Source organism: Lagopus muta, chromosome Z, assembly GCF_023343835.1.
Source record: "Lagopus muta isolate bLagMut1 chromosome Z, bLagMut1 primary, whole genome shotgun sequence".
NCBI classification, from domain to species: Eukaryota; Metazoa; Chordata; class Aves; order Galliformes; family Phasianidae; genus Lagopus; species Lagopus muta.
This window is the reverse complement of record NC_064472.1, coordinates 64,408,732-64,425,813: the sequence shown is the minus strand read 5'-3', so window position 1 is coordinate 64,425,813 and position 17,082 is coordinate 64,408,732. Positions and strand designations below refer to the sequence as shown.

The window sequence follows — 17,082 nt, the reverse complement described above, 5'->3', positions numbered from 1 at the left end:
GTCCCATGAAGCAGGAATCCTCCAGAGCAAGCAATAATTGCTGCATTGAAAAATAGTCCTGAACTACTGAGGATGAACCAACATCCAACAAAATCCATATTATTTCAAAAATGTTTGGTCTGATGTTTTGAATGTGAGTCAGAACAACCTCAAGGCTGTGTTCAAGGAGATGTTTGATCTTACATAGCCTAAGATATGACAACTCAGCTGCACTTTCCTTATGCAGAAGAGAAATAAAAGACTTTGATGTTTGAAAATGCACTTGTAGCCCAAACTGTGGAATAAAATCCTGCAGGAATTTGGAATTAACTGTAAACTGTAACCTTTTTTTTTTTTTTTTCCCTTCCAAAGATGAAGAAGTATGGTTCTCCACACACACACACACACACACACACACACACACACACACACACACACACACACACCACACACACACACACACCACACACACACACACACACACACACACACACACACACACACACACACACACACACACACACACACACACACACACACACAAAGTCATTTTCAGAGTTCCGAAGCACAGAATATATGCTTGTCTGTCATGTCACAACATCATGATGGGCACTAAGTACCTGAATAACTCGGGAATGGCTCCCAGCTGGCTCAGTGAAAGAACCACCTCCATTGTAAAGGTGAATAGGGCACTTAAGTGGCTTATCAGGAGCTCGTTCACTCGCAGGTTGAAGTTGTTGCCCCTCCAAATGCTGTTTGCTGTTTTCTCCTAGCCAAACTCCCTGGGCTGTTGCACTGTAAGTGGCTTTCTAGTTTTAGAGGGATGCCTGAAGTTCATGTTCTCAGCTTTCAGATATAAAGCTTAGTCAGATTACTGACTACTAGAACAACTGAGTAATACAGGGCAAAATAAAAGGAAAATAACTTGGAGACAAACTGATACATAATTTCCCACATCAAAACATTTATTGACTCCATATAGTTGGTTGCATTCTTATCTAAAGTTTCTTAATTCCTTTTCCTTCTTTCATTTTTTCTTTCTCTATCCCACTTATTATAGAATTATAGAGCCATAGAATCATGAAGGTTGGAAAAGACCTCCAAGATTTATCAACCTGTCGCCAGTATTTCCCACTAAACCACAGTACAACATGTAAATATTTCTTGAACACCTCCAGGGACAGTGACTCGACCAACACTTTTGGCTGCCTGTTCCAGCACCTGATCACTCTTTTGGAGAAAAATTTTTTCCTAATATCCAAATTATAGCTTACAGTGAGATTTTCACTGCAAGCATGAGTGAACCCTCATGAAAATAACAGGATGTTGTTCTGGATTTGTACAGTACAAAGCTGGAAAAAAAAGAGTGAAGAGAAAGCATACCACACTGAAACATTCAAAGCTGAAGAAACATAAGCAAACAAGTTGTACTTGCAGGTGCAGGCACTTAGTGGAATAAATAGAAAGTGACACTCACATCCTGCCATCTTACCTTGTTATCATAAAGCCCAAGAATAGGCTTGCCCACCTGCCACTTGTGGTTCTGTGTGACCATTTTGATATCTTTGGGGTTTTCGGCAGCTAAGAATGAACATAAGAGTTCTGTCTGTGCAATCTTTTCTGTGTCCTCTGGCAGAAGAGGTGTTTGGCCTTTGGAATGATATGGAATCCACAAGCAAGCTTTATTCACATCTGATTTCCAAAGAAGATATCAAAGTGTCCTAGCTGATCTACTAAGCAAGCAAAGTTCATCTGTCTGAGCCTGCACTGACCCAAGCTGTGAAGCCATTTCTAATTGGCTAACCTATGTTGAGCACGTGTACCTTGTGTTCAGTACCCACTATGGACACAACACAGCTGGAGGTCTGCAAATGATTCACCTCTCAAGATTTTTATGCCTTTTCCACCTGCAGCCAAACTTGTTAAAAGCTGAAGGCTTAAATCACCTGGTAGAGACTGAGAAAAGAAAAATTCAAAGTAGAGTTATTTCTTTGGCAAGAATAAAGGAATAAACAACCATCCCCAAACAAAACTCAATGAAAATGCTATTGGTTAATTAATTGGTTAATTCTGAAGTTAGGAAGCTGGTTTCAAGTATTGCTCAAGCAAACTCCACCTAAACGTGAACTTGATTCAAAGCCCACAGAAGTCCAAGAGGGCTTTTCTTCAGCTACGTTTTGGTGACAGTCTTGATATTATATGGTATCTTTGTTATCCCCATGGTTTTATATTTAACTGTGCTCACAGCTAAGGTACAAAGTACCTATCCCAAATGCCTGACAAACAGAACAGGTTAAGTTAATGGGTCAGCAGAGGAGTGGTACTTTGATGTGTTGCTTCTTTATATGACAGCTAGCTTAGTTTCTTATGGCCTCTTTGCCTGCTGCCAGGAGCAGTGAGTGGACCACTTTGACAGAGCTGTAAGTTACAGTTCCAAAATGAAATAAGGAACCCCACACTGTGGCAGCACCTGATGTAATCTTCCCTTTGCTTCTGTGCTGATTGGAAGTCAAGGTAAATTCCTGTTGAATGTCCAAGTCCAATCAGCAACTGATAAAAGCTCTTAACAACCTAGATCCTCTACAAGTAGTTGTGATACCAACCAACATGGTAGTAATTATGTGTTGTTTATAATTTCTGGAAATGCATCTATGAAATTGTGTATTTGTGATGTGGCTGTGAGCACCAGTGGCTGTTATTCTGCTTTCCTATTCCTATCTTCTGACCTGACCTTTAACAAAGCAGCAGAGACAAGTTTCCAATGACCTCTGCTCTGAGGAAAAGGACAGGAAAGGGTATAGGTACAGACAGGATCTGTAAGGAGAGATAGTAAGAAATAATTAAATTATTAGCAAAATTTGCAGAACTTACATGATTTTCCAGGGAAAGTTCTTATTACATCTATGCTGCTTTTGAAAGATGTGCTTAGAACCACAACTTTGAAAAAGTCAGACATCACATCTTAGTGAAGATGGGCAAATAAGAGCCCTTTCTCCTCACTAGCTTAAATTAGACACATTCACTTTGTCCAGCATTGCTTCTTCCCTAGGCTGGGAATTCTGTAATGAATGCAAAGGAGAGTAGGCAGTACAGCTGTTTGTAATGGTGTGAGATCTTTTCGTTGATCATGGTGAAAGAGAGTACTTGACCCACATCCTAATCTGAAAGCCTCCACTTCCCACTCATATAGCATGGTTGAATCATTAAGGTTGGCAAGACCATTGAGATCATCCGATCCAAGCCATACGTGCTGAACAGTAATTAGTTCAAAATACGGATTAGGGTCTGCATGTACATAAGCTTCATTTCTTGAGAAACTTGTTTTTCAGGTGTTGTTCTCTGTCCACTTGGAGGCAGGAGATATTTGGTGCGAGTGGCAGGGTGTTCAGCATTTGAGATTGCGGTGTCAGCTCAGTGACAAGGTTTTCAGGGCTTTGTGTCTAGAAAGGCATGAAGACATCACAGCAGTTTTGGGTTGTCGTTTAGGCGAAGGCTGGAATACATCCCCACATGCCGGACCAGGTTGGGTTCCACCACGTAGGCATTCTCCCCCTTCGTGCGCAGCAGTGAGTAGAGGGCAATGTCCTTAGCAAAACCCTGGCGACACTGCAACCCCTTCAAGTAACCTAAGACACGATGGGCAGAAGAAGCAGAGAACAGCATGGCAGGTGTGCAGCACTCTGTGACCGGCACAACGTTATACAGCACAGGGGCCAGCCGGCGCAGCTCCAGCAGGTAGTGCCGTCCCACCAGCTCTGACAGTGCCATGCTATAGGCAGCAAAGAACAAGATGATGGGCCAATTCAGGCTCGGGCGCCCAGCTGCCCAGGAGTACACACAGTTCAGCACAGGCCCCAGAAACATTCCCAAACCCAGCCACTCGAGGATTCGCATGGGCTCAGGGTTGACATACTGCTGAAGCCTCTCAGGATGGTAAAGTTTGAAGTAGAGTGCATCTCTGAGGTATGGTTTGGAGAATCGGGCTAAGAAGAGGTGCTGCAAGACAGAGAATATCTCTTCCTCTGGCACAGCATCATCTTCCACTACCAGGACATATTCTGGGTTATATGCCAAGAGCGACTGCTCAAGGCAGAAGACATAGTCCTGCTTCTCCTTCTCAAAGTGGTTCACTCTAGGGTCAGGGTCCTCCCCAGTTTTGTCACGACTGACCATAGGAAAGAAGCTGCTCAGCAGCTTGACATCCTGATGATGACTGGGGTCAGGCTCCACGTTACAGACGAGGACACGGTGGCTCTGGCAATTTGTCCCACATTGCTGGAGGAGGCGGTGGAAACGGGATGCCACCTGCAAGACATAGTGGAAATCATCCCGCCTCTGCACAGTGATAATGGTGACCAGCAGCAAGGGCCGAAAGGTTTCACTGTTGGAGGCCTTGGAGATATTTGGTATCTGCAGCTTCTCAAAATAATGGAGGGCAGCCTGACCCTCCTGCCGGTTCTGACTCAAGAACTCCTGGCTCATGGGATTCAGGTGCCAGCGCCGCAAATAAAAATAAGAGTAGAGGAGTCGGTGGCAAATCAAAGGAGCCAGCACACCAAATGTCACTACAGTCAGAGTGAGAAAGTGGATGAAAGGACTGGACCAGCGGCACCACCTCCCGTAGAGCTGCCAGGCATAGTGTAACATAGCTGCTGCAGGAGGGCACTCCTACCTCAGGGCACCCAGTGCCTTCCCTCCTTCACTTCCACTGCATCTTCTCTGGGTCTCAAGATACCATTGCATTGGTGGCTGCCAAAGTTTGTCCACACCTGGAGAGGAAGAAGAATGATTGTTAATGAAACAGGAACTATCAGAATGGGAAGACCATGATTTGAGGAAACGGAAAGCTGAGAGTAGGCACCAAGTAAGTCAAAAGAGAAGGCTGCTGAGGGGTCCACTGCAACGGGGGCATCACTGTCACAGGACCATGAAGGAAGATGAGCAGAATGCTGCTAATGCCTTTTCAGCACATAGAAGCTCTGATTTGAGTTAGCTAAGATTTTACTGTGTTTGTTACTGTACTTGAAATGCAAAACAAGCAATGTGAGTGCAGAAGTGTGGAGAAATAAATCTTTCTGTTAAAAGCACAGGAATTTCTGTTAATAGCAGAGATGCAGCTATTTGGCCACAGTGACATAATATTTGGGTTGTGACCAAGAACCAAAGCCAGATCTCTGGTATTGTTGCCTAGCACATATTTGAAAGACAAACTTCTACCTCTGTGGAGTGACACATGCTTCCCTTCTGTTGCTTGTACACTTCCAAAAGCCTGCATGTGTTTATACTTTACACCAGAGAGTGTGAAGCGAGATAGCAAAAACACCAATTCACTTCACTAGAGGCACGTGTACACTAGGTGTAATGTGTCTCCCTGTCAGATATCTCTTTCTTTCTAGACCCTGTGAAATACACAGCAGCAGTGGAATTAGCAAGATGCAATTGAGCCATTTACTCACATTTATAATGTTAGAGGTTATGCCTTTAATTTTAATCTCAGACATTTCTATATATTTATATACACGTATACACGTGCTCTAAGCAAGCACTCACCTTCACAGAAATGAGATTTTGCCATATCCAGCTTTCCTGTTCTGCTTCTCTGGGCTGCTATGGACACCAATTCTTGTTGGTAGCTTTCACCAAACTAGGGCATGTAGGCTGTTTATGTATATTCTTTCATGGCAGCAATTTCCCTTTATAACCTACTGTTTGACTTTCCTTTCTACTTGCTATTCCCTGTCCTTGTGAACTGAGCTATTCATGTCCTCCATCTGACTGGATCAGTGGAGAATTTCTCCCATTTTTAACCTCTTTGCTAAGTTTGCCTTTGCTAAGTTCTAACCAGAGAATGCTGTTCCCAGCCCTTTTTCCTTCTCTGCACTGTTGCTTGAAGTGTCCTGAGGAATGCTGTGTGGATAGGAAGCAACCAGTGCCACAGTGTTTCACTGTGTCTCAGAAGAGCCACTTGGAAAAAATGACTCAGAGAAAACAGTAAGCAGGGTCTAAATCCAGGACTGTTTCAGAACTGTCTTCACCACTCTATCACATATTTGCTACATTTACTATTATGGGAACTGCTTCCTATTTCCCTGTGGCATCTGATGATGCCTTGTATGAAGGGTCTTTTACTAAGATGAATGGAAAGTTTATGAGAGTTGCTCCAAATCTTTCTTAGAGAACAGATCCTTTATGCTGTGACAGCTCAAACAGTCTGGGATAGACCTGTGAACCAGTGCTGTGCTATTCTAACGACTCACAAAAATACAAGATTTCAAAGATTTTGCGTAAACAGAGATAACAAATTGGCACACTGATGCATGAGAATTTGCACTGTGTTCCCATAGCTTTCTTTTGTTTTTTTTTTCCTTATTGCACAACCTTGTTTCACAGACACTATTGCATCAGTGACCTTGTAAAGGCTTTGAAGGTGATGGCTGCATTTCAACCACCAGATCGAAGCCACTGAGGTTCACAGTATGAAGACCTGAAATTCATCACATGTAAAGATCTCACCTTTGAACACACACATTCATCCAAAACTCAGGGCTTTCCCTCTTCTCATTTTCTGCCAACCAGTCACAAACACAATGGGAACACACAAATGTGCAATCATTCTACAACTCCCAACTCACAATGGTGTACTTATGAGCCTCTTTGTGAAGTGAGCAGGACTGTTGTTGCTGTGATTGAATCACGCTCCTACTGTGAAAGTGAGGAAAACAATGGGAAAATACAAGGAGCTGAGGAAGAGCTAGAAGGTAGATTAATCCCCAGGTAGTAAGAAACCAACTTTTATCTGCAGCTAGCTATGATGGAGTTCTGAGCTGCAAGCATCGTGAGGCCACAGCAAGCTCTGCAAGTCCTGGGTTATCCATTCAAGAATTAATAACCTTCACCAAAGTGCTGACCGGTGAGCAGTGGGAACCACTTCTGCGGTACAGCACTGGAGAGGCCGACGCTAGGGCACAGCCTCACTGCAGGAATCGCAGCCTCACTGCAGGAATCGCAGCCTCACTGCAGGAATCGCAGCCTCACTGCAGGAATCGCAGCCTCCCGGCTCCCGCAGCCCCGGCAGTACCAGCCGGGTTCCGGCTGCGGGCGTGTGCCATGGCTCCCCCTGCGGGGCTCCGCGCTCACAGCACCGTGCCGTCCCTGGCCCTTTGGGAGCTGGAAATTGAGCACACTGCAAATTGGCCAGCGTTTCTGGCTTAGCCTGGCTGCCGTGCTGAATGCTATCTCACTGCCAGAGGAAAAGGCTGCTTTTTCTGGGTACCAGAAGAACCACGGAGCCTAACAACGGCTGTATCAAGGGAGGTTCCATAGTCACTGTCTCTGGAGGCGTTACAGAAATGCGTGCATGTGGCTCTGAGGGACACAGCTCAGTGGGCATGGTGGAGGTGCACTGATGGTTGTCATTGGTGATCTTAGGGGTCTTTTCCAGCCTAAACCATTATGAGAATTTTAGGAAAGGTGGGGGACATTTGCCACCTCTCCACTTTATGTCTGTTAGCACTGAGAACCAAGAGCTCTTGCTTTTACAGAGATAAAAATTGATCTCACAAGCAGAACTTGAGAGCAGAGCTTCTCACTGGGCTGTTTTCAAGACATCAGGATTGTTCTGGCCTTACTGAAGCTATTCTGTTTTCAGAAGCTGTTGGTAATGTAGCAACAATTTGTTTTTCTCCCATCTTGGAGATTCTATTCTCTTCTGAGTATTTATTCACCATTTCTGACTGTGAAGTTTAAGGTGAAAAGAATGATTCAGAGTTGAATTTTATAGTATTTTAAAAGGCAATTGCATGAATCATGGATAATAACTACTTATCAGTCACCTCATAACTAGCAGTGGAGACCATTTAGACAGCAGCTCTATGCAGAACTGAGCAATTGCTGAGACATGCTTGGAAGCCATGTGAGTACAATACAAAGCTTCGTCTTTGTTCTTTACTTAGATCTTGGTGCAGATTCCCTCTGGGAACACCTGGACCATATCCAAATCCACATCTCTGTCTTCATTAGCCTCTAATTAATTGGCTGAGTTGCACTGATTAGGATAAAGTTACCTCTGCATACATTGAGGAAAAGCAGAAAAATACATAACTTCCTTTCTGAGATGCAGAATACTGTCACCTGTGCTAGGGCTTTAAAGCTGATTTTCTGTCTGCTCCCAACTCCTCTGCAGAGAGGTGTTCTGAGGGCAAGTATTCCTGGAGCAAAGCCTCTCACATGTCATCGCTGCCAGATTCTAGGAGGCTCCTGGACTGCTGACTCAAGAGAGGCATCTCCATCCTCCACTGCCTCGTTCATAATGAGGCACAGAGGCCATAAGGTCTTCACTGTGTGAAACAGAGATGGGCTCTTGGAGAAAGTCCTGGGAAGGCATGCTGTGACAGCAAAGAGCCTCCGTGGTGTCAGCAGATGTGTTCACACCAAACTGTAAGTTTGACTTTTTGTTCTTCCTGCATTAGCATCCCAAGTTTAAACCTGGAGCAGAAAAGCACCACTGCTCCCCAACTTGGCTTTGTACAGCCAAGCTGCAGCCTCAGGACCAGGTCTTTGTCCAGACTGACTTCCTCTGGAGGAGACAAGAGCTTTGTCCTGAAGGTGGTGGTGGTGGTGGTAGTGCACCAGTCCTTTTGGAGCCTGAGGGAAGCTGATTCAAGCATCACAAAGTTGTTAAGAGACACAGAAATATCATTCTGTTTCATACACGCATGCTGCCAGCTCACTGTTCTGTAGAGTGAGGTTTCCACCATGATGGGTACAGTTGGACCAGATGGCCAGCTTTTCTCATTTACATGGTACAACAATTCCTTTCCTGTTTTCTAACAATTTTGAGCAAGTGAGATGCCAGATAATGTTTCCACAATGTACTCAGGCTTACAATGAAAACAGCAGCATCATGTAGAAGGCAAGTGCTTGCACATCTGACCATTACATTTACGTATAACAGTAGGAGTTAGGCTCCCTAGGAAAGAAAAATCATTCTGACATTCAGAATGTTAATGGAAGGAGCTCAGCGGTTATTCTTAGATTATACTTTATTAACAGGTGCAAATACATCTCCCACAGCTTCTGTTTCAAGCACTGCTTATGACAGCTGCCATTATTTTGTTTCTAGGCAAACCTGGAACCAGATAGTGCCAATAGTTGGCCAGATTCACTCATGGCCAGTAGAGCACACAGTCAAATTCATAATGAAGCAGCCATTTGCTATGGTAGTCGCTAAAGGACCTGTTTGCTCTTGTTTCCTGTGACACCATGGATGTCAAATAAACCAGGCTGTTTTGTTACAGTTTCTCTGAAAAAGCTCAGGGCTATGGCAAGGACCATGGTTGTCACTGATACACAGGATTTCTCAGTTCTTCCAGGTTTGATGATCTATGTACCAAAGGCATAATATTGCTCTTGTGTAACAGGTTGGTGATAGCTAGAACTGCAAGAGAGGTGGCTGGGGAAGTAAAGAAGGTTTGGGCATGGTGTCCTGTGGCAGTTACATGTGGTAAGAGGCAGAAATCTAGGGAGCAGCAGGCTGTTTTCACCTGCCATTCCTCAACTTTTACTGACAAAGGAGTTAGAATTTAAGCATTTCTAAAAGAATGGCAATACACAGATATACAGAATCATACAATCATAGAATCATTAAAGTTGGAAAAGACCTCTAAGATCACCAAGTCCAACCACCAGCCCATCACAACCATGCCCACTAACCTATATCCCTAGATGTCACATCGCCAGGGTTCTCAAACACCTCAAGGGACGATGACTCCACCACATTCCTGCACAGCCTGTTCAGAAAGCAGCGGTTTATAACCCTGTTAGGAAAACCCAGGAACTGTAGAATTCCATCTTGAATGCATTCTGATAGGTAAGCTTATTCTTCTCCTCAAACTACAGTTAACAAATCATTCATGAATCCTTGGAAATCCAGGGACCACGGTTTGGAAGGTACTGAACTACCAAGCAAAGTATGTGGATGCTGCAAGACACTTTCTCCACTCTCCTTGAATTAATGAAGTAAAAAGATGCCACTATTAAAACAGGCTGTAAACTGAATGCATTTCAACTGCAGTTATTTCCTCATCTTCTCTTTTCCTTCCATCTTCCTTTTCCACACAGAGTCAAAGGGTACCATTCACAGTCCCTGCTGGCTTTCAGCTGGCTGCTCCATGCTGTGCAAAGCCACAGGAAAGTGATGTTTTCCTCCACTGCTATCAAGCAGTACTGTCAGTGTTAAGATCAAGTGGGAGTGAAAAGCAGCTTGGAGAAGAGAGTTCTATGAAATAATAGCTCCACACAGAGATTCAAGGCAAGCAGCTTTGCGAAGAGCTGTCTTCTAGAAGATGACAGTGAAGGTTGATGTGACTTTTTTGATTGTTTATGCAATCCGTACCTTTCTTAATCTACTTTTTTAATCTTTTTCTTTTCTGTGCCTGAAGTAAACACACAGACACAAATGTAACAGAATTTGATAATGCTTTGTATAAAAACGGGTGCACATATTCACAGCAATCTGCTTGAAGCCCTCCAAAATCTGAGCAGCAGATTTTTATTTGCATTCACTTCTGCTTTATTATCAAGTTTGCATCCCTATTTGGTAAAAAGAAGTGGTATTAGACAAAGGTGCTGCTAACAATGGCATCAGCTATTGCCCTTTGCTGTCTGCTCTCAGAAGCTCAAAGTCAAGTACTCTGCCTCACTGGAGGTGCTGCAGATCATTTGTATTTTACAGCTTTGTGTCACAATGCTCTGCTAAAATAAGAGCTGACTGCAAGATACTGAAACAAACACAGCAAGAGACAACTTCCACTGTAATGGATCCTCAGCCTACGAACATAAAAGGTAGGAGGGAGGCCATTTTTCCCAGATCTGTCTGGTTTGGACGTCATGATGGCATGTTATGGTTTAATCATACTGGCAACTCACACAGGTAAGTAATCCGAGGTAGATACTGTGGCATACTTTGGTCAGCACCCTGAGAACCCGGGATCTGCAGGGCAAGGGATGTAGCAGGGTAAAGGGAATGGGTGTGGTGTGGGCTGCTCAGCTTAGAGAGTGGTGCAGCCTTGCTGCTGCTAACTAAGAATGCAAAGAGTAGAACACAGCAACAGGGAAACAGGACATGGCTTTTGCGAGCAAAGGCCTTGGCTGTTAAGGCTGCAGGTTTCCTGTGAGGAATGTTGGAGTACTGTTACACTTCTATGTAACAATAAAACCACTGTACCACGTGGCAGCTGCAACACTCTGATTCTGACCACAGCAGAACTGCTTGGATATAAGCAGCACTTCTCTTGGGGCACTACCTGTTGGGGTCAATGATGCAGCTGTACCATGAGGGATTTGGAGGCTTCCTCCTTCTCTCCCACATCTGAAAAGAGCAGTGAGAGTGAGTTCTGGTTCTGGATGACACTGGGGAACCCCAGGGGAAAAAAAACATGGGATAAATGCAGTAGCTGAGAAACAGTCTGGGATATGGTTAGTATTGAAAGCAGCAGATTTCACACGTGCAGCTTTCCCAGTCTTTATGCCCTTGCCTACGCCTGCTTAACCTGCTGTGTCCTTATGGCAGCCCATCACTGCATACACAGGTTTTCTCAGCAGCAGAGTGAATGCAAGAAGCAAGAAGAGAGCCTGTCTCTCGTTACGTTGAGCAGCACCACCAGCCGGGCTGCAGCTTCCTCCCTAGACTCATGCTGGTGACTTCAGCCCCTGCACTGCCGAGGTTCCCCCCCGCCCTTCGGGAGCGCCCCAGGGTAGCGGCTCTCCCCCCTCGGGGCGGACCGGACAGGACCTCTCCCTGCGCCGAGCCCCCGCCGCTCTCAGGCTGAGGGCGGCACCGATGCAGGAAGAAAGGAAGGAAGCTGCTTCTTTTTTTCAGGTTCCCGTTTTCCCCCGTTACCATTCTCATTCACCATGGGAAGCACCATCTCAAGGCCCGGCCGCGCCCCGTACCCCCCGCCGTGCGCTCCCCAGGGCAGCGCTGTCCCTCCTGTCCGGCCCCGCTCCGCTCCGTTCGCTGCTCCCTTCGCTCCCCAAAATCTCTCTTTTCTTTCCCCTCCCTCTCCGCTCCCTCCCTTCCGGGCCGCGAAGGTGAGATTAAATGATCCGAAAGAGTGCAAGGAGCGAGCGGGAGTAGAAAACGAGAGGGGAGGCGGAGAGCGGATGGAGATCCCCCAGCGGTGCCCGAGGAGCAGCGAAGCGTTACCCCGCCCGGTGCCGAAGCTGTGCAGTCCTTCGCCAGGCTCTGGGCGCTACCCGGGTACCTATGCTGGGCTGCGCAGCGCCGTTCCTCTCCCCGCTGTCGAAGCCGCGCTGCCCGCCCTGCGCGGGGTCCGCCCCGCGCAGCCCGGCGGGGGCCGCAGTGCGTGGGGGCAGCGGCCGCCCCAGCGCAGCGCAGGAGTGCCTCGCCCCGTGCCGCTCCGCTGTGCCCCCTGAGCTCCCCTGCTGCCCACGCACCTTCCCGCAGTGCCGCCTTAAGCCTTCGTTCTGCCGATTACTCCTCACCGCGGCTAGCTGAGGTGTGCCATTGAGAAAGTTGCCTTTTGCACAGACTCACAGACTCCATCACTTTGTGCCTACATCTGCAGGGGAAAAAAAAAAAAAAAAAAAAGGGAAAAAATAAAAAAGCGCATCTATTTGGACTGAATGATGGCAGGCTGTGGCCTCTCTTACTGCTTGAACAAATGCGAAATGAAAATACTAAAATAAAATTGCACTATCAGCATAACACTATGTCCTGTTAGGCACAGGCAGAACTTTGCCAAAGCTGGATGCTATGGGCAGAAAGCTCCAGCACGTGTGGCGCTGGTGAGCTGACACGTTGAGCGCTGCGTTCAGTTCTGGGCGCCTCGCCACATGGAAACTCTGGAGTGCATTCAGAGGGCAGTGGAACTGTGAGGGGTCTGGGACACAAGCGTGATGGGGAGCGGCTGAGGAAACTGGGGTTGTGTGGTCTGGAGGGCTCTGGGGAAATTTAATTGTCCTCTACACCTCCTTGAAAGGAGGTTGTGGTGAGGAGGGGGTTGACCTCTGCTCCTGGGTAGCAGTGGCTCATGTTGCACCTGTGGAGGGTCAGTTTGAATATTAGGAAAAATTTCTTCCTTGGAAGAGTAGTCAGGCACTGGAACAGGCTGCCCAGGGAGGTGGTGGAGTCAGCAAGGAGAGTCCCAGGAGCTGTTCAAGAACTGTAGAGGTGTGGCACTGAGGGGCACAGTTAGTGAGCATGGTGAGGGTCAGCTAATGGTTAGAATAGATGATCCTAAGGGTCCTTTCCAACCTTAATGATTCTGTGGCTTTATGTTTTGTTATAATTTTAACTTTACAACTTACACTGTTTCCTCTGGTGAACATTATGAAGAAAGTTAGCCTTTGGGCTCTCACTTCATGTCACTGGCAGACAGTGTGGATGAAGGGGCAAAAAGCCAGAGGTACGGCAATGCTCACAGAAGAAAGCATAGTTTGTTTGTTTGTTTGCTTGTTTTTCAAGTGATTTGTTTCCCAGAATCCTTTATTTTCCGCCACCTCTCACTTTTCCTGCCAATTTTGAATGACAGTGATTCATACTCCACCTTCCTCTTACACGTCCTCAGACCTCCAAATACTGATGCTCTTGAAACATGATAGATCCTAGCTCAGAACAGAGGAAGAGGGGTAGAAAAGAGATTATATGTTCATAAGAGGTCTGTTAGTGTCCTTTCCCCTGTATTAGAATTGCAAAATTTGTGAGAAACACAAAATATTTTTGCTCCCTTCTGTGACAGTATGTGTGTGGGAGAGCTGTTGAGTGACATCAGTCAAAACACACATTGTAGTGCACCCAGTGTTAATTCAGATGGGGTTTCAGATGCCAGAACAGTTTGGTAGCAGTAAGTTAATAAGAATGGGACACAAGGCCTTCTCTGTGGGATGGAAGTTTGGGTAATTGTATTTTTGTATAAAGCCTTTCTTTATAGTCCTTTCTGCTGCTAGTTGACACAGCTGATTGCTTCTCATCAAGTGCTTGACAGTCACTCTTCAACACTTACTCCTATGAAACAACTCCTATTACACTTTAAAGATGAAGGGAGAAAAGTCACCAGGTAATTCTAGGGCAGCAGCACATCTGCCATCCCTGACTGCTTGTTGCCATCACAGTGCTCTGTTCCCCGCTGTGTGCTGGCATGAGAGAGGCTGATCTGGCTGAAAAATAAACCTTTTCTTATGATGGATTATTTCTTATCCGGATCATTTTCAGCCCACCCCACCAAACGATTATGTCAGCCTTGCAGGGCAGGCAGGGCTTGGAGAGCAGAAATGAATGTTTGGGAACATGACAGAGCATGCAGTAATTTATATGCAACCTGAGATGCCCTTCTGAAGTTATTCATCTTTATTCATAATGGCAGGACAATCCTTTGAAGTTATAACCAGGAAAAGAAAAAAAAAAAACAAAACAAAACATGTGGTGAGAACTGGGTCCAAGCAGAGGAAGTTCAGAGCAGTCACGGAGGTAAGAGAATTTTCTGTTAAAATAATCTTCTCTATGCCATGCAACTGGCCACTCACAGCATCAAACATTTTGTGCAAGTGGAAGTAGTTATTTTTTGTAGTTTGCTTGAGATCAGGTACAGCTCTTGCTTTTTATAAAACATGCTTGTTAGCAGCTGGATAAGCTAACAGGGTGGTGTCCAGATGCTTGCACAATGTGCTCAGCAAACAGCAGAGCAGAAATTCCTGGTCGTAGAGGCAGCTGAACTGAGAACCCTGTTCTCTGAGGAATCTGTGTCATTTGTGTCTGGGCACCTCTTTCAAAAACACCTGTAGGACTTGTCTCATCTTCCCTGTGGCCCCACTCGTGGGTTGTGGGTCTCTGCTCTGCACAAGACAGCATGAAGTCTAAAGCAGCAGCACACTTACATGTGAAACTGACCTCCTTCAACCAGATGCAATGAAACTTAACAAACATTCAAAATGTATTAGGGTAACGCAGGTAGCTGTGAAAGGCCAGGAAAAGACAGGCAGACAGACAGAAAGAAAGGAAGAAAGATTTTGTAACCCTAATGTCCTCGGGATAAAATCCAAAGAAAGGGCATTCCAGCCAGAGGAATGAACAGTATGTTTAACATAACGTGTTGTGCCAGTACGTGTATAACCTGGTTGGCTGCACAAGGGGTGAAGTTCTGTGGTGCAGTGACTACATTACACATTTACATTTAGCTAACAGATGACAATAATTACCTGGTTATTCCTGTACCTCCTGACTAGGTATCTTATCTGCTATTCAATTCAGCAGCTAAATTTTTTAAAGTTTTTGTTTTTCTCTTTCTCCTTAAAAAAAAAATCCACAAGGTAAATCAAGTAGCAGTTCCTGCTTGTAGTCTGCTTTGTAAGAAGCAGCAGACATTTCTTTTGGCAGTTTTTAATAGAAATTTGATGAATACTGATGAAAACTGAATAATGTACACTGGCTTTCTCTGGTTTTCTTTTAGAGTTAGTGTTGATCTCTGGGGAAACAGAAACTTTTCACAGTCCACCATAGCCTGTTGTACACCAGAAACTGTGAGCTTATATGTGAGAGCTTTTGTGTTTGACTTCAGACAATAGTGGTGAGATTAAATGTAGCTGCAAAGCAGACAAATTAGCTGCCTTAGCTATCCAGGGCACACGAACATTCTCTGAAAAGCCTGGAATCTTTTGATCTTTTGAATGTAAGGGTAAAGCTTTCAAAATAAGGGTGATGAGGCTCTGGCACAGGTTGTCCAGAAAGGTGGTGGATGCCGCATCCCTGAAGATACTCAAGGCCAGGCTAGACAGGGCTCTGAGCACCTGATGGAGCTGTAGCTGTCTCTACTCATTGCAGGGGAGTTGGACTAGATGGCTTCTGAGGGCCCCTTCCAACTCAAATGACTGTATGATTCTTTTCACTGGAGTCTGTACATTCAGTTATCCATTAAGGACTAAGTATTCTTCATACACTTCCCAGGCCTGAGATCTGCTGTACATAATTGCATTTCAGTCTTATTTCTATAACTAATTCATCTTGCATATGAATTTACTGTTTACTGTTATTTACTGGTTTTGCTGTTATTTACTGTTTCTTCTACCTACACTCTACATATCTGAAGATGACAGGAACACAATTATTGCTAACTGCAATCCCAGTTCTTTTCAGAGACTACTGCATGTCACACACACACACACACAGCTTTTCTGTGCTTTCTTTGCTTCTCTGATCAAATCATCAATTGGGGCTGTTTACAGCAAAATACTGATGGGAGGCAACACCACAAGGTGTTAAATGATGGCAAGATTTCAGGACTACAAGCATGATCGCTTGTAGAGAAATGGATGTATCTTACTAGCTTAATTGTAATGCTCTATGGCCCAATAACTTGGCTGCCAAGCTCCAGCATTTTGAGTCCTGCAGTCCACAAGACACAAAGTTGTCAGTTAAGAAATAGAATCACGTGGCTCTCCAACTGCTGTTGGAATACATGGGCTTTCAGTTAATTGCTGTGTTTTGTAACATAGAACAGTCTGAAACTGAACATTTTGCAATGCTAAAAACTGGAATGGGGTAAATTGACAAGACACAAGGTTTCCAAACAGACAATTTCTAAACAAGAACTATTCCTCTGGACTGCTGGAAAGACTTTAATTTCTTCTTGCAAAAGGGAGTCAAAGTGATTTTGCATGGTTGCTGGGCACACAAAAATTCTATGCCTATGTGAGAAGTATGGAACACAGATAATTGTTGTTGTTCTATTCAGTGGCAAATTTCCAGGTGTGCACTTCTGGAACTAGAGTTCTGCTGCTGGGGTGAGATAATCTGAGTAACACTGGAGTGAGGTTTTAACCATACAAAGACTGTCAGGAAAACTGTATCAAATGATGGCTATTTTTACACTGCATTAAATCTATGAGAAAGAGCATCATTTGAAATTGAAGTAGTTTTAATTCAGTTTAGATGAATTGTTTTATGGAAGTAAAATAAATAAAATTTAAGCTTTTTTCCCTCTAAATGATAGCATCTCTGTAGGATGTAACAAAGACTAAATGGTTCACCTTTGTACATATTTTTAATTAATACACATAAATTTTCTTGAATGTTTAGACAAGTCTTAG

At 44.8% G+C, this 17,082-nt stretch overlaps 1 protein-coding gene across 4 annotated transcripts; it reads right to left on the bottom strand.

The window, feature by feature from the left end:
- Nucleotides 1–612: 612 nt before the first annotated feature.
- PGAP4 (post-GPI attachment to proteins GalNAc transferase 4) lies at nt 613–12,525 on the bottom strand. 4 transcript variants are annotated; one of them, XM_048932414.1, is made up of 2 exons: nt 12,436–12,525; nt 613–4,748 (listed from the first exon to the last, which is right to left on the bottom strand). In XM_048932414.1, exon 2 carries the CDS (start codon nt 4,624–4,626, stop codon nt 3,439–3,441), a length of 1,188 nt encoding a protein of 395 aa, XP_048788371.1. In that variant the 5' UTR covers nt 4,627–4,748; nt 12,436–12,525; the 3' UTR covers nt 613–3,438. The 4 variants fall into 4 exon arrangements, with proteins under 4 accessions (XP_048788371.1, XP_048788369.1, XP_048788368.1 ...); XM_048932412.1 differs by lacking the exon at nt 12,436–12,525 and adding an exon at nt 12,243–12,332; XM_048932411.1 differs by lacking the exon at nt 12,436–12,525 and adding an exon at nt 12,185–12,301.
- Nucleotides 12,526–17,082: the final 4,557 nt, after the last annotated feature.